This window comes from Contarinia nasturtii, unplaced genomic scaffold (assembly GCF_009176525.2).
Source record: "Contarinia nasturtii isolate CC-2019 unplaced genomic scaffold, AAFC_CNas_1.1 Cnas_scaffold_993, whole genome shotgun sequence".
Classification (NCBI taxonomy): domain Eukaryota; kingdom Metazoa; phylum Arthropoda; class Insecta; order Diptera; family Cecidomyiidae; genus Contarinia; species Contarinia nasturtii.
Window position 1 is genome coordinate 1,206,954 of NW_022198340.1, and position 27,154 is coordinate 1,234,107.

The following is a 27,154-nucleotide window of genomic DNA, read 5'->3' on the forward strand; positions in this document are numbered from 1 at the left end:
CATACTATTTGATGAGTAGTCTTCGGCGCATTCAGCATCTTTCATCGGCGGCGTATTGTTGTTGTTGTGTTTAATTGTAGAGAAATCGGCAGGGGTGACTTGTGGCATATGACTAATGACATCTGGACTGTTGTTATTGCCATTGTCGGACCGTTGACGTTTAAATGAATGCTCATCTTGACCGGCTTTGTTTGAACGTTCACGACGTTGTACGGCTGCACGTTCTGCTGCATGTCGCAATAGCTGATTGACTGTTGCATTTGAATGGGCTGCATTTATAATTAGAAGAAAAAAATGGTCATGATTTGATTTTGGTTTTTGATTGTAAACAGGGTACTTGCACTTACGATTTGACGAGTGTAAGTTGTTTAAATGCGGTGGCGGAGAAATTCCTTGTGGGAATAGAGTTTCTTCCAATTTATCTGTAAAGCTTGGATGATGGCTGATGGGTGTGCGGCCGCCAGAATTGCCAAGGCTTTGAATTTGTGCTAGCTGCTCAACGAGAGAGAGAGGAAAAGAGAAAATGAACGGTAACATGAGTCACATATGCATATTTTCACTGAATTGAATCACACTGATGCTTACGTTGTGTGTTTCTTCAGCCTGTTGTTGTGTTAATCCAGACACTCTAAGTACCTCGGCTGTTTTTAGAAATGAGCTGAGCGAGCGTTGATGTACATTTACTTCGCCGTGATAGATGAATTCGACCAAAGCATGCAAATCGTTGAATGCGACATCTTGTAACACAATCACTGGGTGTTTACATGGTGTGCTCTGTAAAATTCAAAGAAATATTAATCAATTCATAACTGGAATGTGCGTCACTGTCTTAGCACTAAATAAATAAAACACTCAGATACTTGGAACGCGAAAAAGAAACACAAATGAAAAGGAATTGTATTGAAAACAAAACAAAACAAAAAAAAACTTCATTCAAAGTCATTTTCAAGTGAATTTGTGCGTTTGCAGAAACAATAATGACCGTTAACATTGAACCTATTCGAATGCATTTTCGCGGTTCTCCTTCTCTTTCGTTTCCATTGGATTAGATGCAAGTTTTGATTTTGTTTGTTTGCGCTTGATGTGTGTCGCGCAAAACCATACAACGCGAATCAAGTAAAAAAATGCCGTCGAACAAAGAATAAGAAAATATTGCCAGACGCTAAAAAAAATAAGTAGGACACGCATTTGCAAAGTAAATTTGTTTATGTTTCGTCGCATTAAACGTGATTTTGCATCATGTTTTTTTCTTCTTCTTTTGCTCTTTTCGCTATCCTTCAGTCTCTTATACACAAACAGCGCAATATGAAACATAATAAATGAATGAAGAGAGCGAGAAAAATATCCGCATCGTTACAAACACACACTCATCGCCGACATAAAATAACGTCGATAACAACAACGGCATCATTTAAGCCAATTGAGAAATTATGAGTCCTTCAAATTCTTGTTTGAGCCAACGCTCAATGCTGACTGCTCTTTGCGTCCGCCCTTCCAATGCATTCCATGCGCACAATAAGGAACTGCACTTTTTATTTGGGTTAGTATGCAATAAGCATGTCACTTGCAATGGTTTCTTAACAACATTATCATGCTCTCTCTCTCTCCCTCGCGCTCTCGCACTTGCACTTCGCCCGATCTCGATTTTGTGTGAATTGGCGATTGACGAAGAATTGGCGAAGCGAAATACAATACGAATAAAAAACACAAAATATTGTCGAATGTGTTATGTACAAAAGTTACTCTTTTTTTCGTTCGTTGCATTCATTTGCATTTTATTGTCGAGCTTTTTAACGTCAGCCTACTATATGTGGTGTGTGCATGTTTATGACAAGTCAAATGACAATTTCGATTTATATTTATTTTTTTAAGTGTTTTCATTTGCCATTGAGCATTTTTTTTTCGCTATAAATATCAATGAGCCATTGCATTTCATTCGAGTATTTTGGGCCACACTTGAACGGCCAACATTTTTGTTTTTAGTTGAATCACGATGATTGATGCGAACATTGCCAAATCAACATCGAATGTGCGTAATCAAATCCGACAACATTTCATGGTAATCGGACTATGTGTGTGGAACAACTATTTATTATAACTGGACAGCATTTGGGACCTCTCTCTCTCAATCTCAATGGCTTTGTTCCATTATGAATTTATTTTTAAAGTTGCCTTGAAATTTCACTGCAATCAACTATCAAATGTTGCAAGTGTGAATATCAGAAAAAATTATTGAATCACGTTGAATGAATTCCGTATAAAAAAAAACTATGGAAAAATCGAATGCGAATTTAACCAAAAAAATAATCAAAACACCAATGATATGCCTATTTTTTTGTATTGACTGATAATGAATGCTGTGCTTCTTTGTTGTTCTTGTGCAAAGCGATAAGAAGTTTGAGATAGTTTGAGTTTCAAATTTCGTTGAAATTGTCTGATTTGAAATTCCTACGAAATTTGGTTTACATAACAGTTTCATTTTTATATCATTATCACTCCAAGTCTAGCTCCAAGTGAAATAAAATCAAGGCAATGAAAAAAAAACTCTCCATAAACTAATGTTTTACTTTTACAAATTTTACGCCCAAGTGGTTGTTTCCTTCTAAAACAAAAAGTTCGAATTTATTGTGGTTGGTAGTTGCTGTCCATAGTTGTTATTATAAGAATAATAGTAATTACTTATTATGCGCAATATTCATATTTCATGAATTTATTGCGACTCCTTTTCTGTTTTTTTTTTGTTCTTGCACGAACTGAAGAATAAAACGAAAAAAGTTGGTATTGCGTTACTCGCGCGGTACACATTTTAATTCATCGCGAAAATTTGTTGTTTCATTTTTCATGTTCAATTAATTTCTCAGTGCACAATTTTGCGGAAAAAACCCCTTGAACTTTGTTTGCAAAGAAAACAGTAGAGAAATCGCTATATGTGTATATGGAATTGACTATGCTTAGTTAAAAACTTTACACACAGAGAGAGAGAAGAGACGATGATAAAATGTTTTCATAATTGACTGCAGTAAAAATATTGTGTGTGCGCGCGAAGAATGAGGAGCAGCAGTCATACACACACACATTTACACAAAATGAGACAATAAATGAAATAAATGCACGAATAGAAAAAGTGCGAGTGTGTAAGTTATATTTTCACTAATTAGATTTTGCTGTACGAGAAAAAAAAATGTATGGAAGAATGTGAACGAATGAAGTATGGCAAACAGCTATAAAACGGGCTGGTTGCCTCGGAACCATGCTCAAAATCATGGCATATACATATTGTTTGGGGTATCGCTTGGTGAATGGTTTCGCCTCGACGTACATATAATTCATGTTTTGTACGGAAAAATTAGTTGCATATTGCATGTAATACGTCGAGCACGTAGAACGGGGAGAGAAAGAGATAGAGAGTGAGCGCAAAAAAGAGTTCATACACAGGGATAGATATTAACGCTGGCATCGCGACGATGACAAGAACTGCGACAATGACAATGTTTGCGACTTGATTCTTTTCTTGCTTGTTATCGTTTCCCTCTGTCTCTCTCTCCCCAAACTAACCAACTTTTCTATGCGATTTTCAAAAAGCAGCAGAACTTTGTCTAAAATTACTTTGGCATAATTTTTGTTAGTTCGTTTGGGTTTTTCGTTCTGCATGTTTATAATTTTCTTGCTACATAATTTATTGCGTATCTTTAATTTCAATGCTGAAATTAGCGCTGAGACTGCAGTTTACTGTGAGACAAACAACGCAATGTTGTTGATTCACATTCGCGTTCATTTAACGAAAAAATTGCCATTTTTTGAAATGGCTTAGCGATATATGCAACTCAAGAATTATGAAATACATTCCAATAATTAAGTTCTAAATATTTCCATAGAACATTTCGTATCTTCTTCTTAGTGCTAGCTTGTACTGCCATCGTCACTACGCTTATCCGCTTAACATTTCGACGCAAAAACAAAACCGTATAATTAAATGGCAATTATATTCTTTTCTTCGGTTGTTGGTGTTTTTTTTTCGGCAAAAATAAGTAGGAAACCTGAACCGTTGCAATTTCATTCACAGCGCAATGCACAACATCATGCGGAAATCGTAATTAATTCTTTTCAACGAACACCGAACGCTTTTTTTGTAGTGTATGTCTTTTCGTGTTCTAGTCATTTTTTGCTCATGAAAAATATCTTTTTAGTTCATTTTTTACTATGCGGAATCCGTTATCTATTTTTTTTAAAGCGTATCATCATCAGTCGAAACAAAAGCACATTGAAATAAGAAACGAAGATTTTCGAAACAAATATAATAAATAGAGAAAGAGAATAAAGAAAAAAACTTACCTTAAGCAATTCACGGAAGTATGGGCTGCATGCCGATAGGACGACACGATGTGCCTTCAAACTTCTGCCATCACAGGCCAATGTGACATCGACGAAATCTTCGTCGTCGCGCAAATTCTCAAATGCCGATGTAATACTACTCTGGTAGTTATTCCATCGTAGGCAAAAATGCTGTGTGTCAACCATTTTGCTTTGTTTTAATGATTTCCTTCGTTCCAGCGCGGATAATTTCTTTGCTTCTTTTGCTTTTACTTTAATATTCTGAAAGAGAAAAGAGAATTTATTATAAATTACTAATTCGATTCGATGTATTTGATCGATTTAAAAAAAAGAAGAAGAACAATTGCAGAAAACCGGTTCATCATTCACTATAAAATGTTGTTTTTTTTTATTGTGTGTTGACGTTGTCGTTACGAAATATAAGAATAGATAAATTTTGCACATTCATTAAAGAGTACGTCATTTAAACCGTTCATTGACATTGAATTGCAAATTTACTCAATTCGATGCCAACAGTAGAAGCAATAGCAAATATATGGAAATTCTTCACGTTTCATCCAAATGTCTATTGGGATTTGTCTATCACGCGTACATATTTTTGTATTCTTCTTTTTGTCTATTGGTTCGCCAATTGAGTATGGTCAAATTACCTGACCTATCTCAATGAGTTTTATCTATGAAACCATGACTCAACATAAAGTCATCGGTTTGTGTACTATTACACCAGTTCTATCGCCGGTTTTTTTTTATCTATTTCATGAATGAAAAAGAGTTGATGTCCATCGTCTTTTCTTAAAATACGACAAAAAACACCACGTGTACGGTGCCACGCATACGAAAGAGATAAGGAGATAATTTGCATAAGTTGAAATAAAGTGGGTGAAGGTGATCACACGCGTATGCACGTCATTCACCACAATCGCTCTGTTAACGATTCTTGTTAGAGCCACGAATGAAAATAATATCGACTTTAGTGACAAAACCATAGAAAAGTTTTTATTTTCGTTTTATTTCTTTCAAGTTTCAACTTCATATATGAATGTGACGTAAACATTCCTCTAAATCGTCTGTTTTTAATATATTCCATTATAGTTGAGTATTTATAAAGTGTATAAAGTAAATACACTCATTTTAAAATGTTGTTGCATAATTCAAGTTAATAGAGACATCTATTAGAGAGTAATTTGAATAAGCCATCAGGCAAACCAAGCCGGTGAACAAAGCAATTTTAACTATTTTGACATTTGCAAACGAGCGTAAGTACGTCATTCGAAACCAGAGAGATGCTAAAAATTTAGGACAAAATAGAGTGAAAACAAAATACCAACGTGAAGTAAACAGAAAAACAACCATGGATTCAATAGTAATACACAGACACAGACACAGACACACAAAAACTACGTAAATTGTATGTATAGTTGCATTTGGGTTATGCACCGCACATTTTTATGTGTCTACCGAGTCGAGTGAATGTCAAAGTACACGAGACAAAGGCAATTTCCATAAGTACAGAGGAAAAAAACGCAATAGCAGTCATTTCAAAAAAGGAATGAGAAAAAAAACGCAAAGTTTTTCAATGGCACCGTCAAGTATATAATAGAGTCGAGACGTTTATTTTTCTGCTGCTGAATAAAGGGAGCGAAAAAAAAGCTCGCCCGCTCACTCTTCCGCTGATTCTTTTTTTGTCATGTTGTTTTTATTATATACCGAGACAGCCGATGCACCGACTGATGGCTTGCAAGCACAACACACACACACACATATTGCAAAGTAGAAAAAAAGCACACGAGAAAAGAGTCGAGCACATGACAATTGGTGGCGTCGGTGGTGATGCCGACGATGGAAAGCACATATGTGATATCATAATCAAGAGAGTGCGAGGAAAATTGTACGCGGAGGCAAAAAATGCACGAAAATCCATGTACACATATGGCCGAACATTGGCGATGGCTCGATGTGTACAAGAAAACCGGATGCAAAAAGTCGAACGAGAACGAATGCGAAAGAGAAAGATAGAAAGAGAACAAAAAAGACGTATCCAGTGAATAAAAATTTGTTGTTAGTTCTGGTGTTCCAGTGACTCGTTTCAATGAGACATTATTCAGTGTAGTCTAGCGCCCGATTTCATTGACGTCGCTTTCGCCACGCCATCAACTTTCACTGCATTGCACATTCAGATTGTGTGTGTGTGGTTGCTGCCACTGATGCTGATGCTGCTATTATTATTTTTTTTTCTGCTGCTCATTCTCATTTCACACTCATCCCAATGTTCGCATATCTCGAGAGTTGAATCATGCCACGTATGTTTTTCAATGCATTTGTTGGTGCGTGGATATTTCGATTTTCTGGCATTGCACCATCACGGTGGTGTGCACAGTGGTTGCACAGAGGGAAAAAAACTTTTGTGTATACATAAGATGTAATGCATATATAGTGTAGTGAGAGAGAAAAAAAATGTGCCCGGACTTTTTGACGAAGCTTATGTGTGTGGGTTTTATGCATCAGTAGATGCATTTCCCATCAAAACGTACTCAATTGCTACCGTTTGTGCTTTTTGTGTCGAAGACCACGTTTTTTTTCACTCGCCTATTTGAACTATATACCATGTCGACTTGATGTACTGAATGTTTTATTTACTGTACTCACGACCGAGTTTGCTTTTTTCTCATCTTCACTCGATTTTCTGCTCTTTTGCTTGTTGCATTTCGAGGTAGATTGCAAAAAAAAAAAATTATGTGTGGCGCACATTCGATAGACATACCACCCACACACACACACACACATGCACTTGCAATCGAGGCAGAGAGAGAGATTTGAACAGCATTTAAACCAAATACGACAAAAACTACCGTGGCGAATCAAGCGAATTGAGGTGAATGTCTGGCATATCCTCTTTTTTTCGTATGTCATTTGTGAACGTTTCTTTCGCCAACGCAATGTATATAGAATAAAAAGCGTTTTCACTTTCAGCTCAAATGAAATATTACCGTGCTGAAAAACCAGTGCGTTTAACTCGCTTAACCAAACCACGTTACAAAACTGGCTAAAAAAACCGAAAACCCATTTCAACAAACCGGCAATTCTCGGGATGATCAAATCCATTGTGTGTGAGTGTGATCACAACGCCAAACATTATTCGGCATGTCGTCAGTTTGATAGCGATTGTATATGTGTGTGAATTTCCTAGATGTGACCTTCACCTTAACCCAGTGACAAAGTGTCGGACGAACGGTCGATGGCTTTGCATTTGCAATATTGTTTGTTTCGTTATTTGCTGTTTCTGTTTCAATTCACAATACTCAATCTCTTAATATAATATATATTATTGCATGCGGTTGCAGTGGTATTCATCGCAATAGGATCGATTGTGGCAAACAAAGCCATTTAAGCAAATAACATAAATACATTATCTCTATCTCTCGCTCACCACACATACAATGTTTTTTTTTTTTTTTTTGTTTACCTAGAACTGAGCAAATGTTGAAAGACAAATAATGAAAAAATAGAATTTATCGTCATCAATGCGAACCAGCAACAGCTCATAAGCAACAATCAGTGTGAACACGTCTGCTAAGTACCGTGTTGTTATGTTTTCAACGATTTGCTGCATCTTTCGATTCGGAATTCTTTCGATTCCGACTGATTTTAGAATTGTTTACGTGTCACAAATGAGATCGAATTTCATGAACCGTTAAATGCGCGACAATAAACTGAAACTATTACAGTGTATGTGGTTGTGCACAGACAACAGGCGTTAGAAATTTATCGCGTCTCGCTTATTAAACATCTAACGTCTAGCGTCTGCTTTACACTTTTGCTTTCAGTCATATTTTATCATCAACATGAACGGCGTGATGTCACACACCAACAACATATAATTTAGTTTTGCTTTCAGTCGAATACAATCGATCTTTTGCATTTACATATGTTATCTATACATATCATATACATCTAATTTCACTACCAACAACAAAAAAATGACACATCGAACATTTATCGTGCATTTTTATGAAATTTTAAGCGAATGAACAAACAAAAAATTGATAATTGACGTAGTGATTGAACTGTATTTTGGATAGTCAAAAACTGACCTTGCTTGAAAGTAACAGTATCAGTTGAGTGGTTAACGCGATAATCAAAAACCACTACAGGCTACTCAATGCTTTATACGAAATTTAAACGATAAAAAAAACAGTCGATCTAATCTTTTCGCGTTTAGCTGTGTAATAGCCCAAAGTTTATATAAAAAAATATATCGAAATATATTCTGATTTTTCTTGGTATTTTGCAATGTCATTCGTTTTTACAAATATCAAAAGCAAAAATACTGCTTTGATGCCATTTTATCTAATTGTATTTGCAAACAACTTTCAATTAAATAAAAAATTCTTTCCGTTTTCGCTTCAAACCGAAAAAAAAAATCATTATCAGCAGAATGTCTGTGTTTGCACAAAAAAAATCATCGTCACTTTGTATAATTAAGTCTTTAATATGGTTTTGATGTGCGTGACGATATGAACAAATGACAAAAGGTTCTTCTAGAACTCGAATCAGAGCTGTTTTTTGTGTATATGTAAATTGCGACACATATATTTTGCGCCCAATTCATAAACAAATCATGCTATTATATTTTGTAATGCATACCACAATAATTGAATCCATTCCCAAAATTGTCAAGCCGAAACCATTAAAAAATTGTATTTTATTCGTTTATGAATTGTATCAAACTAGAGTGCGGCAATGAATATATAGAGAGTGAAACAATAAAAACTTTTGTTGTTATCGCACATTTGTAATAAGTTCTATTTCATGATTGCCTCCGGAGAATTTCCAAATGTGACAAAATGTGTTCTTGAATGATTCATCAAATAGCATTGCATTTAATTAATTGCATACACTTTGTATGGTATGTTAGAAAAAAAACCCATTATCCCAGAATTTAAGTAAATTAACACTAAATTTTACGTATGATAATGATAAAGCGCTCTAGAATTTATATTTAATATCTAAATTATTTCGTTACTTTTTTTTTGCGCTCATCACCAGCTGAGAAGTTTGTTCAGCTTGAATATTGCATGTGATTAGGTAAAACTTGAGAAAAATAGCAGACAATTCCCCATGATAATTATTATTATTTATCAACAGTCCTTGAAGGCATTGTTTCACACACACACATCAACAAATCTCCCTCATCTCTCAACGTTATGGCGCATCGTTGTTGTTTTTACATGGTGCAATTCAATCCAAGTGGATTATTATAAAATAGCAAATGTTGTCGACTTTGAATGAACTTTCTAAAAATGCCGTATGGTCGTTTTAAATGAACTATCGATTAGATATGAACAAAGATGATGGTGACGTCTGTCGTCTTCCTTGCAGCATCCAAAATGGATTTATTTAAAAAATGAATTTTTTCGCTCGTCTTTTCAATATGCGAGTAAATAAGAGGGATTATTTTTTTTGTTCAATCTCTATGTTTCATCAGCATAAAATCGGCAGAGATTTCCTTTTTCTCACTTGCCTATTGGATGTTGGTTGGTACTTGTCTCTCTCCCTCCTCACAATAACAAAAAGAAGGAATCACAATGAAAAAAACGAACCGATGCAATGATATCACTCTCATTAGAATTAGATCCCTTTTGTATGGTGTGTCGCATGTGTGCCCAAATGATAGAGAATAAAACGTAGCAAGAGAGATTTCTCTTTTTCACATAGAACAGGGGGTGAACATAATTACAATAATGCTTCTAGTGATGCTAGACCGAACAACGGCAAACACTAAAACTGAATTCATAGTTAAAAATCTTTTGCTCTCGTTTTAAAGCAAACAAATACAATGGCGAAGAGTGCCATTTAAAAAAGGAAAAAATTGAAAATTTAATGAATGCAAATGAATGTAAGGATGTTTCAAGTTGTATTTTTTTATTCATTCATCTATTGATTTTGTTTTCCATTTTGTTTAGTAGATGTTCGTTTGAAATTTCGATAACAAATGCCGAGAAAAAAAAAGTGCTGAAACGGAAGTGCCATTCGTGGTGAATTAAAAATTCCAATTAAAATTGTTTGCACTCGAGTTTGGTAGTTGCACAATTCAGCGAAATAGATTCGGTCATCGAATTCGATCCTTTTTTTCCCTTCCATTCATGACCCGAACAAAAAAATAAATAAATAAATGCCACATTAGATATGCGATTACAAAATCAATTGTTATGGTGGCAAACAAAAAATATGCATTAGCGTTGATGAGAACGACATAGTTGACTTTGATTTGATTGAAACTCTTATTAATTCCATTTACATGTTGGGTCGAAGCGAAAAAATAAATTCAATACACGTCTTGCCTTTTGATGTATGGATCTATGGCGATATGCGAATTAGAGTTCAAAATGAATGAACACTTATTTGGGTTTTATTCTTTTTTCTTCAAATTTTGTTTTTTTTTTTCAATTTCAGTCGGTTCGCATTGTTTGAACCCGCTCTTCATAGCCGCCAACAGCGTATTTTCTTTGCAATGGTGGGGGATTTTATTTTTATACTTATTTGAATTTATCCGTTTATGCACACACAATCGGCTCAACGTACACAGATGACATCAAAAGTCAATTCTAAGAAATGAATCTGAGCGAAACAAAATGCTATCGCCCAAAATGAAATGAAGTAAATAAAAATATATACCAAAGTGAATAGTTTTTTTTTCTCTCTTTTCTCGTCTATTTAAAATGTCCGCGTCTGCTGAAATTCTACTATCGAACTTTTTTCTTTCAAACGAAGCATTGTTTATTGCGCATTTGCTTTCAAAATTCGTTCCAGCTCTTATAAATGGATCTTTTGGGTATTTATACGCTCAAATTCAATTACATTTCAAGTTGATGAATTTTCAACGAAGAGAGTGCTTATTTGACAATAAATCTATTCGATATTGCTGAGCGTAATAAATCAGCTGCCTTCCAAAGAACTCTACATTTGCTTGGGGGCTCAAAATGCGAATGACTTCAGCGCATTCCATAAATATTACGAATATTATTCGTAGATGCTTTAGATGTTTTTTATTTACGAAAACATTGCGCGAAAATGTCTTAAATTCGATTAAATAAATACGTGAATAGTTTGAAAAGAGTAAATATTTTGAACACTAAGTATCTTAAGATTGGTTCTAAACGTACGAAATATCCAAATGTTTCGCGTATTTGGCGTAAATAATTAAAATTCTATTCTAATTCGAAGTTGTTTTTCAGTGGAACATTCCCTCGATTTCGGGTGTCGTCATCGTACGCGACAGCCTAAACTACACAATAAACACTTTGTTCTGATATCATTGCCTACAGCAACTCGAAAAACTGATGAAATCAGCAGAAAATATTTTGTATATTTTTTTTTCGTTCACATGAATAACGATGGTGGTTTTGTGTTATATATGCATTATCAACGGAATGCGCAAATGTATAAGCGCTCCGGTAGCAACTGAAAAATTGGCCATACGCGAAAAAAAAATCATTTTTAAGTACAACACTTTGATATTCTTTACATGACATAACATGCATATACTATTCAAAATAATATTCATATTCCGTTAGAAACGTCGTCGAATGAAAAAGAAAAACATAGCGCGAAGTGTGAAGACAAAATAAAACACACATTTTATATACTTTTTATACGCCTAGACAATATACTAATCTAATAATTTGGCCTTCTGAATACGATAGAATAGATGTACGCGAGCACCGATGCAAAAAAAAAAACGTACAAAGAGCGAGAGAGAAAGAAGAGAAAGCCAAACACACACACATACCTATATACAACATCAGTCAGCACATTATAAAAAAAATGATATTTTCGCATTGTACTAACAGAGCCGAAATATAAAAAAAAGAGTGGCGTGATTTTTATGGTAGAATGCGCTATTAAGTCTCACCAAAAACATATCATTTATTTTAGTAACTGAACTATAAATTTAGCACAGCATTTTCTTCTCTTTCGCTGTCTCTATTTTTGCCGCTGATGCAAATCGTCGTGCGAATTGTATGTAAATCCTGTGATAAACCGATTTTATTTGCACGCATTTTATCTAGTTTGAGAGATTAATGACCTCGATGATAGAGAAACAAAAGTTTAAATATTTAAACAAACGGCTAATAAAACAATATCATTTCAATTTTTTAAAAAAATATTATAAAAATCTTGGCATTTTTTCTTTAGAAAATAAAAAAATCTTTTCACAAAAGCAACGAAAAAAAAAAATGTTATAATGAAATCATTATTTGGCATTGAGTTGTTGATAAGAAAACGCAATAAGTTTTTCGCTCTATCGCAAATATTGTCTTGTGCCAAATTATTGCTACTTTTGGTGCCTGGTCTAGTTAGTATGCAGATGTTTTTATGAACATATATTCTTCTCTTCTTTACGGTGCCCCGACTAACTAACGAAAAGTGGCGAACGAGTAAAAAAGAAACGAAGCATGGTTTAAAACAACAACAAACGTACATATACTATAGCGAATGACACAAAACTTGAAAATGTCATCGAAATAGAAAAAAAATGTCTACTGATAAGGAGCTTCTATTTACCGTTGATAACAACAAGTCTCACTTTCATACTTTCGCCAAACTAAAATGTTTGCAACGAAAGAAAAAAAAACTGAAAAACATTCAGATATAATAAATCCAAAATTTAAAATGGTCGAGACTGGCAATGATAATTGGAAGAAAACGACAACGACGACAAAGAAAACACCGGCATTTTGACATTGCAATTTAAGTTCGCGCCGGCAATTGCAGTAAATTATAATCATGGTACTTTATGATTTCGATATGTAAGGGCGCACGAGTGACAGAGAGGCAAGAAATCGAAAAAAAAGTGTCACCTTTGCGCCAATCCAACAAAAATGATAATACAAATTAAACAATCAAGTGCAAATGAACGTTGTTATCAAAAGTGCCATGCCATTACTTGGCTATCGCATTCAATAGAACTAATTCTGTTCGCTTACACCTATTTATTTTTGTGTGTTGTCATCGTACATTTCGAAAACGAACGAACAACAAAAAAGTCGCAATCTTTATCCAATCGCATCACACCGACACACCGGCAAATAGCGAATGTAACAGCATCGGTGTGTGGTGTGCATGAATTGATAGAGGCGCTCATTTGCCCGTTCACAATAACGCCAAACCGTAAAAATAAACACTCATACGTAGTCATAGAAATAAATAAGATGTAAAATAATAACAAGACTCTAATGTCTATGCTCCCATGCACTTGAAATGACCGAGTCGAATGAACACATTACTAACGTTCAAGGTTTTTTTCGTTCGCTGCCGTTATTGGTGGTGTGGTGTGCAGCTGATGCGATCACGATCACAATTGTAAATGTGCGAGATTGTTTTTTTCTTCTTCTGTGTGTTATTCGAAGAGCGCACGGTTGCATACACGTAAATGACGCGGGGAGAAGAAGGCAAAGCAGAACAAAAATCGCAATTTCTATTTACTTTGAAGAAACCAACCCAATAAAACAGGCAACAGCAAGCGCAATCCTATTGAAACAATGCTATTGTCTCGTAACCCGTTTCTTCTTTTGACAATTTCGGTGTCTACGAAAATGATGGAGTTATTTCGTCGTCATCGAAATTTATCAATGTATCGCAATATACAGATGTGCATGCATGTTTTTTTTTTGCGTATGATTTTTGGAATTCTTTCGGTGTGTCTTGGAAACGGCGGAGCATTATTGAAATCAAGTTGAAAACAGCAAAAAATCCAATTACATTTCCTGTTTTATGGTTTGAATTCTTAGAATTGGGTTTTTCGATAGTGTAAAAATAAATTCATTTTAAAGCTCTTTTTTTGTCTCCTTCATTCTCCACGCGTTTTTTTTCTTTTCTTTTCGCAATTTCATTAACTAAACTATTTGGAACACTTGTTATGCTTGAAACAAAAAGAAATAATTCATTTCGTCAGGGACACAGTATTGGTATGAAAATCATGTTCGGTTTATGATTTTTCTTCTTTGTATATTTTTATTTAATGGTAATGATACATTTCTGTCGATGAATCTCATCTTGTGTATGATGCGTCACTCTATCGTGTCAGTTTGTTTTTATTGTGTGTATTTTTCTCATAACGAAAAAAACACTAATTATTGAACGTAAATACAGAAAATAGATGATGCCATGAACTACCAAAACGTTCAACTGTTTATTTTTAGTTTGAAGTCAACACATTCATTCGTAATAAATGAAAATGAAAGATTTTATTGAAATGGTTGCAGTTTTGCCTTGATTCGTTCGATTGAACTTGAACCGAATGAATACGAAATGGCTGTATTTCCCCGTTGCGTCCGATTCAAAACTATTTTTAAAAGAAAATCGCAACGAAGGAATGTCGATGGTGTATGTATACCGGCCGAGTGTTTAGTCAATATTTTACTTTCACTTTCTGTCCGTGTTGGCGATTGCCAAGAAACTCATCAGGAAATATAGAATGCTAAACGGTGTCGGTGGCCAAAACGCAGTGGAAAATGAGAAAAAAGAATAACTATTTAAAAAAAAAGATGGACTATCATGCGAAATTATTTGACATTTTTGTGTGTCACTTTCAAGGCGACTAAATTTATGAGCGATTAAAAAATGACGAATATTCGGGTTTTTTCTTCTATTTCAAATGAGTGTGTGATATGCACTAAAACCGTACGAATTAAATTGACTTGGAAACCAATCGTCAGTCATTTCACTTGTTTGGTTTGTATTATGTTGATAAAGTGTGGCTCGTACTGTTTTTTTTTTCAGCAAAATAAACCAATTTCACTATTTTTTATTGTGCTTGTGTTGGTTTGAGTGATAGAGACATTGAATACAGTGCGTTCGCAAAGATAGATGTAGATAATGAAATCAACCACAACACCGCCAGAGATAGTTGAGTAAAGAAAAATGCCCGCACGTTCGTTGTGTGCGCTTGCTAAATTAGAGCACGACGACGTTTTTTTTGTTGTTGCGAATTTTTTTTCGGCAATTTTCATACGAAAATAAGAAGTGTTGCAAATTAGAAAAAAAAACGATGTTGCTATAGTTCTATATTACACTATAGCAACTATACATAGTCACAGGACGTAACTACGTGATGGCATCGACTAAAAAATATTTTTTATCGCTTGTTATACTCTTTTTTTATTCGCTCTCATTTTGTTTGCTAAAATGACTTTGCACACAGTGTACGTATGTATGCTTTTAAACCAGATGCGTTGTTATGTCATTTCTATTTCGCTAGTTTGTTCCGCGTTCCGGCTATTCCAATACACCTAACGAAAGTGAAATCATTCGGTAATTTCGCGAATTAGGCGACTGTAATCGCTCGATCGGATATTCAAACACATATGCATTCAGTTTGATGTGCGCTTTTTTTTTGTTCGCAACTCATTTGTTTTTTCGTCAGAAACAGATAAGTTATATGAATTTATTTTAATATTGATAATTCTCACTCTAGACATCTAGAATATACTGATTATTTTTCATACTCTGGTTATTTAAACAGAATTGAAATAAGAAGAATAAAATGCGATTAAAATAAATGAGTGTAAGCATTGACTTTAGCCAATGGCATTTTTGTTGACAAATATATCTAGATTAAACATAGACATTTAATACATACAGACCAGATACAATAAACGATAGGCGAAATCGATCAGGCAAAATTAAATCACTCAGCGAAAACGAAAAAAAAAAAATGCGAAATCTGTTGCGATAAGTGACTCCGAAAGTGGCAGAGAGAAAACAGAAAACAGCACCAAGGTGCACAGACAATATTTAATACGAACTAGCATTTCAATCGAGATAATTTGTCTGCAATTGCTTATTTCTTTTAGTTGAAAACCCAGTTTTAAATTGCGCCACGCATCTGGATCGCGCAAATTAATCGCATTCCACGTATACGATCACCCAAAATAATAATTATTTATCGTCGCGTTTTTTTTTTTCTTTCTTTTTCTCTTTTCTTTCATTGTTTGGATAGTGAACTTTTATTTTGCGCACACACGTGCGCTTATTTTCTTTCTCAAAATATGGTCCTAATCTTTTACAAGGTAAAACTGCGATAAAAAGTGATTTGACAAGTGTTTTTATGCGTCAGATTTTGCATGTTTAACTGAACTTATTTCACCAACTTTTGGCCAAATAGAGTTAGCTGCAATTATTTGATTATTTTGGCATTTTCGATATAAATAGAAATCAATGCCTATTGATTGCCGAACAATGTTTGTTATCGAAGTAAATCCCAGGCAAAATAAACAATGAATAAACAGTTATTTGGATTTAAATGCTGTAATAATGCTTTGAGTTTGATGTTCAAATCGACTTTTCCAGTCCCACTTCGTCATTGTCACATTTAAAATTGATAAAAGAAATTCAAAGAAAAAAAACCCAAAAAATGCAAGCAAACTAAGGACAAGTGCCAAATGTATTTATTTAAAATGATAAAAACGATGTCATGTTCAATAGACGCCAATCGTTTTCGCAATATCAAATAAAAACTAACCAAAACCACTTGTCGTTATCCAAACTTTTGTTTCACTATTTCAATAAGTTGTCTGTAACATTGTTTGGTGTGTTTTTTTGGTTCGTTCTTTTATCTTTGCGCTATAGCAAAATTAATAATAGAAATTTTGTGCGAATAAATATTTGGCGAATGTTGATTTTTGTTCAATTTTTTATTACACGGCCAAATGTGGTGCACAAAGCAGAAACTGACTAAATAAACAAATGAGGTTTTTTCCATCGCTTATTTGCTTTACATTTTTTTTTGTATACATTTTTGTTAATACAAACGATAGTTTTCCGTCTAATCATCAATTGGTTTCGTTTCAAATATGACAAGCATCTATATTTTGGAAGCCAATATTCGTCATTCGGTCGCCTTTCATTGTTAAAACTGATTATTCACGCCTTTAAAATTCTGCTATCTTTTCATAGTTTTATGATTAAACACACATTGTATTTAGTCACAATTCGCAAAAGTTTAATCATGCCACTAATACGCTGATAACATACGCCTGACTAAATGTGCGTTGATTAAACGCAACATTTGACGTTGAATAGTACATTAAACTTTATTCGTGATAAATTTCATTCAAACAAAGTGTTTGAAGCAATAAAATGTGTGTTAAAATCTAAAAATGCACGTATCTGTAAGTCTCAATTGATAAATTACCTCAGTTTTGGGTTCTGTGGATCGGATTCGACTAGCCTTGAGTACTTCTTTTCCGGTTCACAAAAAATACACTTTATCAATCGATTTTTAATTAATTATTAGAGAATAAAAAAAATTATATACTTTTAAAATAAAAAGATCACAAACATAAAATCACAATCAAATGAAAATATATTGATTTTTTGAAAAAAGAGAGAGAAATTCTTCTTTTTTTATATATCGAGAGAATTGCAATACCGCGCGAGCAAAAACAAATAATTCTTTTTTTTTTGTTCGTGTACGATTTAAAATGAGTTGATTTAAGTAAATGATATTGAGAGGATTGAAAAATTTCGGTTTTCTTTAAGAGTTTATGCGTTTAAGATCACAAAAATATTCGTAAGTTTGTTCATTAAAGTATGTAACGAATGCAAATCATTTCTTTTTTTCGTTTGAAAATTGATGAGCACACGTCTCGTTTGGAATCGACTGAATTGATTATTCAAATCAAGCGATTATAGAGTTTTAAATTCACCGTAATTGAATGGTGCTACTTTTTCTTTTAAAAATTACAACAAAAATTCTGTCCACACTTAAAGTTCGTTTTTCTTGATACTTTCTTCACTTTTTGATCAATTGAACATTGTCCGATACTGTTTTTGAATGTTTTGAGTCTTAATCACTTGTGTATGCATTTTGATGTAAATCGCATATGTCTTTGGTTCGTTTTGCAAAATTAAATTGTTTTTTTATCACGTTGTTTTGTCTAAATCACTTTTATTTCGTTCCGTTTTTTTTTTTGTTTTCTTTACATTTAGGGATGATGATATATATCTAGAGTTGTTCTGCAAACAGAAATAAACAAAATGTCCAATTAGATGTTGTGTTCGCTCTCTTGTTCTTCGAATCAAGTCGATGAAATAAATAAAAAAATATCGCTATCGGGCACAAAGATTCGTCAGTGTGTCGGTTCTTTTCTCTTCGCCGTTCTTTTTTCTATGTTCTGATCCGTCCGTTAGTGAGTTAATAGTTTTGCCACTTTTATCGGACTGACTATCGGTCGTGTTACGACTCGTGTATGATGGAGCATGTACAATGTGTAGTCGTATATGCAGATTGTGTGTTTTGGCGTGTGAACCAAACACCAGCCAACCCACTGGATAAAAAGTCAAAGTGTTAGAGAAAGAGAGAGGATTGAGAACGCAATGCAAGCCCAAACGTACACTGTTCATGCACACACATGGCGAAATGAAAGTGAATTTGAAATTGAAACTGTTGCCATATATGTTTACCGCATTACATACACGAGAGTGGATTCTTTTTTTTTCGGTTCGTTCGTTCTATGTTTACGGCTTTTGCTATGCTACCGATAAACTGTTGATTCGTCGGACGTATTTGCTGTATTCAAACACTGTATTTTGTTTTCATAGTCCGATGAGAATTGAACAAACAAAAAAAAACTTTTGAAAAAAAAATTTCAATTAAAAAAAATGTTTTTTGTGTCCCGACGTAAAAAACTTCACGAAAAAAATCTAATCAATAAATCGTTTGAATTCGAACTGGTTACCGGTTACATTCTGGTTCAAGTGTGAAATTTATTTTTATTAAAAATTGTTAAAACGGAAGAGAGTATATCCATCTTGGATGAGCAATGAGGTCGAACTAAAATGTAATAAAGAAGACGAACGAAAAACTTTTGTCGATTGTATATCACATCGAATGGATGATGAATCCATTCAAAACCGCAATAGGCAAATCCAAAAACAACAATGGCACTCGCATTGCGAATGAATAAGAAATATAACCGAAAAAAAATAGTAAGAACTGAATATGAATGCGAAAGCGAATGGGCCAACACATATATGTGTAGAATTGGGCGTCAATGTGATAGACAGAGACGAAACGCAAAATTATCAATCTCAAAAATCTCAAAAAACAAATACATTGAAAAAAGGATGCGACCATACTTGACTGACATATTTTTGTGTGCAATATTTTGTATTTAAAAATTCGGTTATAAAGATGTATGACGCGTCGGAGCGATCACAATTATGTGAGCGCAACAGACACATACACATACGGTAACGATGGTTCTTGCTAGCCGAAAAGTTTTTTTTTCTGCGGCAATAGCAAAAATGACGCGCGATAGCGACAACGACGATTTAAAGCCACGCAAATAAAATGAAATTTTTTTTTTTTATAAAAAATGTATAATCGCCGAAGAAAGCACCAAATTGCGAAATACATCGATAGAATGGGACGCTTAGAACGATTTGAGACAACGGATAGATCAGCATATGGGGACGAACGACGAATACATTTCAAAAACAATAGCGAATGAATAAGAAAAATTTGTTTCGTATGTATGATGACTGATTATCTCTCTATCTGCCGTTCTTGCTCTCTATCACACTCTCTTGGTCTCTGTTGCCCTACGAAAATTGGCTGTTTGTATTCTTGTTTCGCGTTATTTGCGGCTAGTCTTCATTCGTTTCACACACCGAACGGGATACCCCAAATAAGTATGGACTTGATATGCATAATATTCGGCATTTCTATTTGTTTTTTGCCATTCTTCGTCTGACATGTTTCAATTCTTTTGAGACTGTATGCGATTTTTATTTGTCATAATATGAACAATAACAACTACACAGAGAAAGAGAGAAAAAAAGCAGTTTCATTTCGCAAATGTGTAAAATTGCGATTTTTTTTTTTGCGAATACATTTGGTTCTTCTTCTTCTTTTTCTTCTTTTCTTATCGTTGCCAATTTCAATGTGTTGTCTTTTTCGTCTCTATCTTTCATTTTATACCGTTCTTTAGCACTTATCGTGTATTTTGTGTGTGAGTGTGTGTAACTACAGACAGCTATCACCACGTTTAAAAAAACACACAAATTATGCGAATTGTTTGTTTTCGTTTTGTTCGTTTTGTATTTATTTCATTGTTGTTGTGTGTTTCACTTTCAGCTAGAGAGACATTTATTATTATTATTCGATCGTCTCGGTCAGACACACAATGTACATGTGTATGCATGGCAAAAGAATGAGTCGCATCTCATCGTTTCATTGGACACAATATTACGAATCGTACAGAATCGTTGTGTGATTGTTATTGACACACACTGAGTGAATGAGAGAGTGAATCGCACAACGGTATGCATATAAAGAAGGAAAGTGCGTGCATTACCGTTGTTTCGTTGAACGTAAGCCGACAACAACGACAATGATCATCACTTGAAATTATTCATATGAAATTCAACAAAGTCTTTGTTGAACGAACTGAATTGTCAGAGAAAAAAATATTGGCTTGGTGATTGCATTTTGCGTCATGCAGACACAGTTGTTTTTCACACACAAAAAAACTATTTCGATCAAATTTTCATGAAATGTCAGAGAAAAAAATGATTCGATCTTTCCCGCCGACAAAAAAAAAACGATTCACACTTGAAATATGCACCGGGTAAACAAAAATACTTAAAGAATGTTGCTTGTTTAACAATAATCTATTCAGAATTTGTACAAAAATTCAATGGAATAAAACTGTAACAAATTAAATGGTTGATTTTAAATGGAACTCTTTTTCACACCTTTTTTTTGTAATTGATCCACAATTTTTGAACTTTACCAATTTTTCGACTTTAAAAAACAATTGATTATTCAAACAAAATAGCGAAAAAAAAAATTATTCAATGAAATGATACATTTTTTTGTCGTATGTTGATGTTTGGTTGAAATGTTGCTCGAGATATAATAAATTCAGTTTTAAAAATTATTTTCAGTTTTGTTTTCTTTTTTTTTGAATTAGGTGGTAGTGATGAAGAAATAAAACTACCCGCCGTCAAGGATTCCGTTTGACTGCCGCGACGGTTCGAAATCTTTTGCTGCAAATGTTATGATGGTTTTGTATTTTTCTCTCTCGCTAAACAGCCACCAGCACTAGAATAGCGAATACAGAAAAATATATATATAATAAAATCGCATGTATTCCTCTCGGTGTGCCTTTCACGTCTCGCTCTCTTTCTGTGTGCAATATGCCGTTTCGTTGTTGCTGCTGCTGCTGCCTTCTTTTTCCCGTCTATCGTATTATTTTTTTTGTTCCTTTTCGATATTACGTGTACATAAACGTAGTTCTATCGTGCAGCTCTTTTTTTTCCATTCTGTGTTCGGTTCCAGTGTTGACTCTCGGCGTTCTGTGTAGTCTCATATATACACACATACGAATAGAGAATGATTCATCTGTGTGTGTGTTGGTGTACACAACGTGTAAAGTTCGTTGGTTTGAGAGCTTAGAGCTCAATACACACATATAACGCGCGCACGCCACCGACCACCATATCAGAGTGAGTGAGTGAGTAATAATAAATGTCTGTTTTGCACGCATACAATGCCGACACAATCGGCAATACGCAATGCCAAAAAATTTGTGTGAATTGTGTGTGGTGAGAGTGGAGTCTACAGTATAGAGTGAAAGAGATTGTTCGCGCGCGCGACAATGACGAGAGATGGATAATGGACCAGTACCATCAAAAAATATTTCTAACACCGCCTACATGTACCCTCTAAAAACTGCCACATTCAATTCGCGTTTGTTTGTCGCTACATTTTTCTATTGCTGGATGCTGTGTGTGCCGCTGATGCTGTACACTCATCTCGCGCGCGCGACTATTTTCAAATCGGCGGGACCCGTCATTGCATACGATAGAAAGCGGTACGCCATATAGTTTAGCAACCTCTTCCGCCACGCTTCTTTTTTCCCCATTTCTTTCCACGGCTCTATTGTATATGTGTTCTTTTTATTGCCATGCCAAAGAATCAGTTAGATTTTATTTCATACAAATTTTTACTCTCTAACTTTGTGACGAGCACGAGAGCGAATCGCATGCTGAAATCCTTACATTGCGGATTTGTACATAACCGATCGAGCACATTGTCGTCCGCATAGTAGGCAACACATAAAAATATGGAGAGGCAAAAAAAAACAATACACTCTCGCAATCGAGTTACTGCTAATGTTTATTGTACGGCACACGGAAAATATATACAATGCGAACTCTCAGTTCAGCGCCAATTCAATCGAGCAAAAAAGGAAAGCACCGAATAGGAAAGTGACGAGCCTTCCATCCATACACATGCTCGCGTACATATTCCAATGCACGGAACAGTAAACGCAATGTTAAATATAGCGGTATATTCCATTGGCTACGAATCATAAACATAAAAATGCTTGTTGGCTCGCGTTCGACATTTTTTCCATCGTATGTCGTCGCTTCTTTTTGTTATGTCGCGCGCGCGGTACAAACATTGAGGTGAACGCAACCAAATAATTTTTTGTCTTCGTATGCGTAAAGTGCCGTGGATTTTTTGCTTGTCGTTTTACTCAAAAATGGCACATCATTTTTTCCACTAGGATTCATGTGTTTGTGAGCGGGACGAACGCGTTTGCCACTTTATCCACATGCTTGCGATTAGTTATACTGATACACAATACACATTACTCTCTCTCTCTCTCCCCCTCTCTGTCTAAGTCTTTTGTCCCTCGCAAAGCAAGAACGAACGAAAACTATGCAATATAAGTCGCGATTGTGATGAAGTGTTACAGTTAGACACAGCATCCGTGTTTACACAATGTTTAGCAAGTAGAATCAACTACGTCGCATATATATAGCGTGCACAGTGCACACGCACACACACACGTCCAATAAAAAAGAATTGTGTGCCATATGATTGCCCCTTCGCGCGTTTTGCGGCCGATGCGAGAGCCAACATAAATTGTGTGTATTGGTTGATTGAGGGAAAAAGCGGAAAAAAGTGTGTAAATTGACTCACACCGCTGCGGTTCAAACCACCACCATTATTCTTTTTCTCGGCCGTAAACGTAGAAGGACCGTAGTAGCAGCAACAGCATCGGGGAGAGAATAAGAAAAATATGTTGCTTCGGATGCTTCTGCTGTTGTCGCTGATGGTAACGCATTTTTTTCTCTGAATGGCATGCAAATAGTGGAGGAGACCGAAAAATCAGTCAAACGGAGAAATATTTAGAGTGAAAAGTGTGCGGCACACCACACCGTGCAAGCAACGCAAAAAAGGGAACAACACTCAACAAAATAATAATAAAAAAAAACGACGAAGAAGAAGAGGAGCAAACTGTGCCCGCTATTTCGTTTTGTTAAACTGTTAGTTGTTCTTTATTGGTATGCGAGACATCTGCTTTTTCTATTAAATGTAATGTTTTCCACGGGATTTTTCTCTCATATTACAACAGTGTTGCAAGTCGTACCCGCTCTGCTCGCGCTCGCTCTCTCTCTCTCGTCTTCTTTTTTTTGTATTTTCTTTAACTGTTCGCGAAACATAAAGTGCGTGAACAGCATATTATGTATTAGTTTTGCTGTTGAATGCGATGAGTTTGGATATCGCGCGCGCGGCTCATACTGTTTAGCTTTTGGTTTTGTATGTGTGTGCTGTGCTGGTAATCTCAAACATTCGATTACCATTTAAACTATATCTTCAGCATTTAATAAGGTTCGATGCTTATTTCATTGGGCTCTCCTTCCCGCTTTCACATTTTTAACTCTTTGCTAGCGTCAAAAGGTTCAGCGGTTTTTTTCCTCTTTTCTTATTCTTCAGTTGTGTTCATTTTCTTTTCCGCTGTAACATGAAGCGAGTTAAATAAATAGGAATATGATTTTAAAGCTCACTCTCTCTCTTACTATTGCTAAAAAGTTGATTTTCATGGAAAATGTATTACTTTATAGCTATAATTGAATTGAGCGCGGCAATGAGAAAAACTGAAAGAGACGGAACCCATGAGAGTGAGAGGATGAAATGAGAAAAGGCAATGATGTCGACGATGTTGATTTTGAATTGGGTGGAACCAAATTCGTCATTTTTCATAGACATTGTGTACTGTGTGTGTGCACTTAGCGATATTTTCACGAAACCTTTTTCGGGTTTTAGACTCGTTTGCTGAAACCGAAAGGCGTCATACATGAGCAAATATGGAAAAACCACTAACGTAATCATCTTTCGCTCATTTATTCAGTTTTTTCGTGAAATTCGTTCATATCTTCACCGCAAGAGATAACAAATGTATAAATAATTTCTTTTATATTCTTGGCTTTTGCTCTCTCTCTATCTCTCTCTACCGCCTCTCTCTCTCTGTTTTGCCTACGCAAAATATATCCGACACTTCAAGCCACTTTACAATCTCTAAGTCATGAAAATATCCTTTCTCATTGGTTCTTTATCGTCGTACATTACGTATTATTTTTTGTTGTGTGTTATGCTGTTGCTGTTCTTGTTTTGTTCATGTCGTACGTTTTTCTATCGTCGTCATAAAATTCATATCATATCGATTTTTATCCCCTCGCCAAACAAATGGCAAATTGTTCACATTGCGAAATAGTTTTATGTCTTAGTGTTCATATTTCTTTTTTTTTCTCTTTTCACTCTCCATCGCTTTTCATTGGATTTATATTTGCGAGCAAACGGATGTCTAGTAAGAAAAAAAAACCACCGTTTCATTTTTCCATCATCGGCTTCAATATTTATGCTGAAATGATGTTGATCTCGCTGATGGATATAGAATATACTATTGGTGGTATGCGCGCATCCATTTCTTTATGTATAAATCGACACAAGAAATGTTTCCCTGTGGTATTCGGTCGGTGTGTGTGCCCTTGCCGATCCAATAAATTTTTGAAACTGAAATTTTGAAATTCCATCTTCGCTTCCTTGCACTCATTCTCTTCATGCGTCCGGATTCTCTTGCCGTGTGCATGGGTAAACTGATGCCAAGACAACAACAACAACAATAGAGATAAAGACCACGAGGACGAATTCAAACTTAACAACAAGAAAATAGAAAAGTCTAAAACATTTCAGTTTCTTCGTTTTTTGTAAGCAGCAGCAGCAGCATTATAGAAAAAAGTAAAATATTGTACTATCGAAAAAACCAAAAACCGACAAAAACTTAGCACATAACGAGGGCGAATAGAGGCAACATAAACGTAGTGCGGGGTGGCAATAATAGAGAGAAGGATTTTTGTACATAAAAAAGTATAAAATGAGATCGAGAGAACAAAACAAAAACAATAAAATATGGCGAAAGAGTGCGGGAACAGGAGTGTTCATTCGCTCACTCGCGCTCGCTCAACTAAACGAATTTAAAGTGAGAGAAAGATACTGCATATATATACACACACCGAATGTAACTAGAAATAATAGCATTTTGAACCACACCGTTCGTTTGTACTTCTTTTTTGCAACGTTCGCTGTGTATGCTATTGTGTATTTTAGTCGGTTTTCCATTGAAGATAGAAAGAGAGCGGAGGAAAATGATGAGGGTGAAGGCAGTCGCATATTTCTTCTTAGTCGTTTTTAGCTTTTCTATTTCATCTTCTTCAGCGTCGGTTTTACGATTTGTGCGCTCTTCGCAATTTTTTTTTTCGTTGCTTTCATTTAAAGTTTTTCGTACAAATTTTTTTTTTGTTCGTTTTCTCTTTGCTCTAACGTTCGTTTTATTCGTGTTGACAGTTGTTAGAAAACTTTCCTGTTTCATTCTAAAGAATATTTCCCCGCATCAGGCGGCGATGGTTGTATGTGTGCGTCAATTATAGTTGCTGTGTCTTTTTTTCCTCCATTGCTCACTGATTTCATTCTCTACTTTTCAATGGTAGTAATAATGAAGGGCTTGTTTTTCCTCTGAATAGAGATTTGCAATGCTCAAGTGTTTCGTTCGTTTTTTTTTATTTTCTCCTCGTTCATTTTACAATTTTCTTGTTTGCACTGTGATTTTGGATCGCTATAGCCATTGTGTAATTTTCTAATCGGAAGCAAACATTTGCAGTATCGAAGCAACTTGAATGAGACGGGAGCCACCAGCATTTTTTCCGTTGTTTTATTAAAATTGAATGGAATTCTCGAATGTATTTATTTCTTGTTCAATGAATAAGCGCCTAAGCATAAATGAGGACTGAACGGAATCGAGTGAGAAAAGTTAGCATTTTTTTTAAAGTTGGTGGTTTTTGGCAATGTAACAAAGAATATTTGATCGCGCGCGCGATTCCAAACATATATTTGCGCTTTCTCTCTCTCTATCTCTCTCTTGCTCTCAATGATCCAAAAATTATTATTGCTGGCATTTTCTACTATTGCTTTATTGTAATGATGATGATGACGATGACGACTACGGAATGGAAAAACCGCCTCCTCAACATTCATAAAATATATACGCTCCATTTTATATTTCTTTTTCGATTCGCTTTAGAATTTTCGGTGTTGCGTTTGTATTTGTTATATCTCTTTCTCTTGATCGGGTAAGGCTGGTGCACAGACAAACCGATACCAGAATGAAGGCGAGAGACAGAGAAAGAGATTGAGCGAGTGAATTGAATGAGAGATGGTTTCGCGAACGACCGAGCTCAAGCGAAGAACGCGGAGCAATAGCGAGCGCATTGCTTACACACAATTCGAACTGAAGCTGAAGATGAAAGTGCGCAGAAAATATAACTCTCGAGTTCGAACCGAGAACTACAATTAAAAATGTAAAATGTATGTTTTATGTGCTCTCTGTGTGTGGAGATGCTGCTGTTGTACTCTCTTGATTTGCTCGGTGTATAGAGTATAGTTATAGCCTGGAAAATACGGATA

General features: G+C 35.1%; 1 protein-coding gene across 6 annotated transcripts in view; it reads right to left on the reverse strand.

The window, feature by feature from the left end:
* The window catches only part of LOC116343418 (broad-complex core protein isoforms 1/2/3/4/5), a 101,997-nt gene that overhangs the window by 21,557 nt on the left and 53,286 nt on the right, over positions 1–27,154 (reverse strand). For 4 of the 6 annotated variants that reach the window (XM_031771447.1, XM_031771449.1, XM_031771444.1 and 1 more), the window contains exons 1-5: positions 17,528–17,676; positions 4,333–4,593; positions 586–774; positions 348–492; positions 6–269 (exon numbers count right to left, since the gene is read on the reverse strand). In XM_031771447.1, the coding sequence (XP_031627307.1) occupies positions 6–269; positions 348–492; positions 586–774; positions 4,333–4,518 (784 nt within the window). In that variant the 5' untranslated portion in view covers positions 4,519–4,593; positions 17,528–17,676. Of the gene's footprint in view, positions 1–5; positions 270–347; positions 493–585; positions 775–4,332; positions 4,594–17,527; positions 17,677–27,154 lie in introns of those variants that run through there. The other 2 variants (XM_031771445.1, XM_031771446.1) reach the window with 1 other exon arrangement.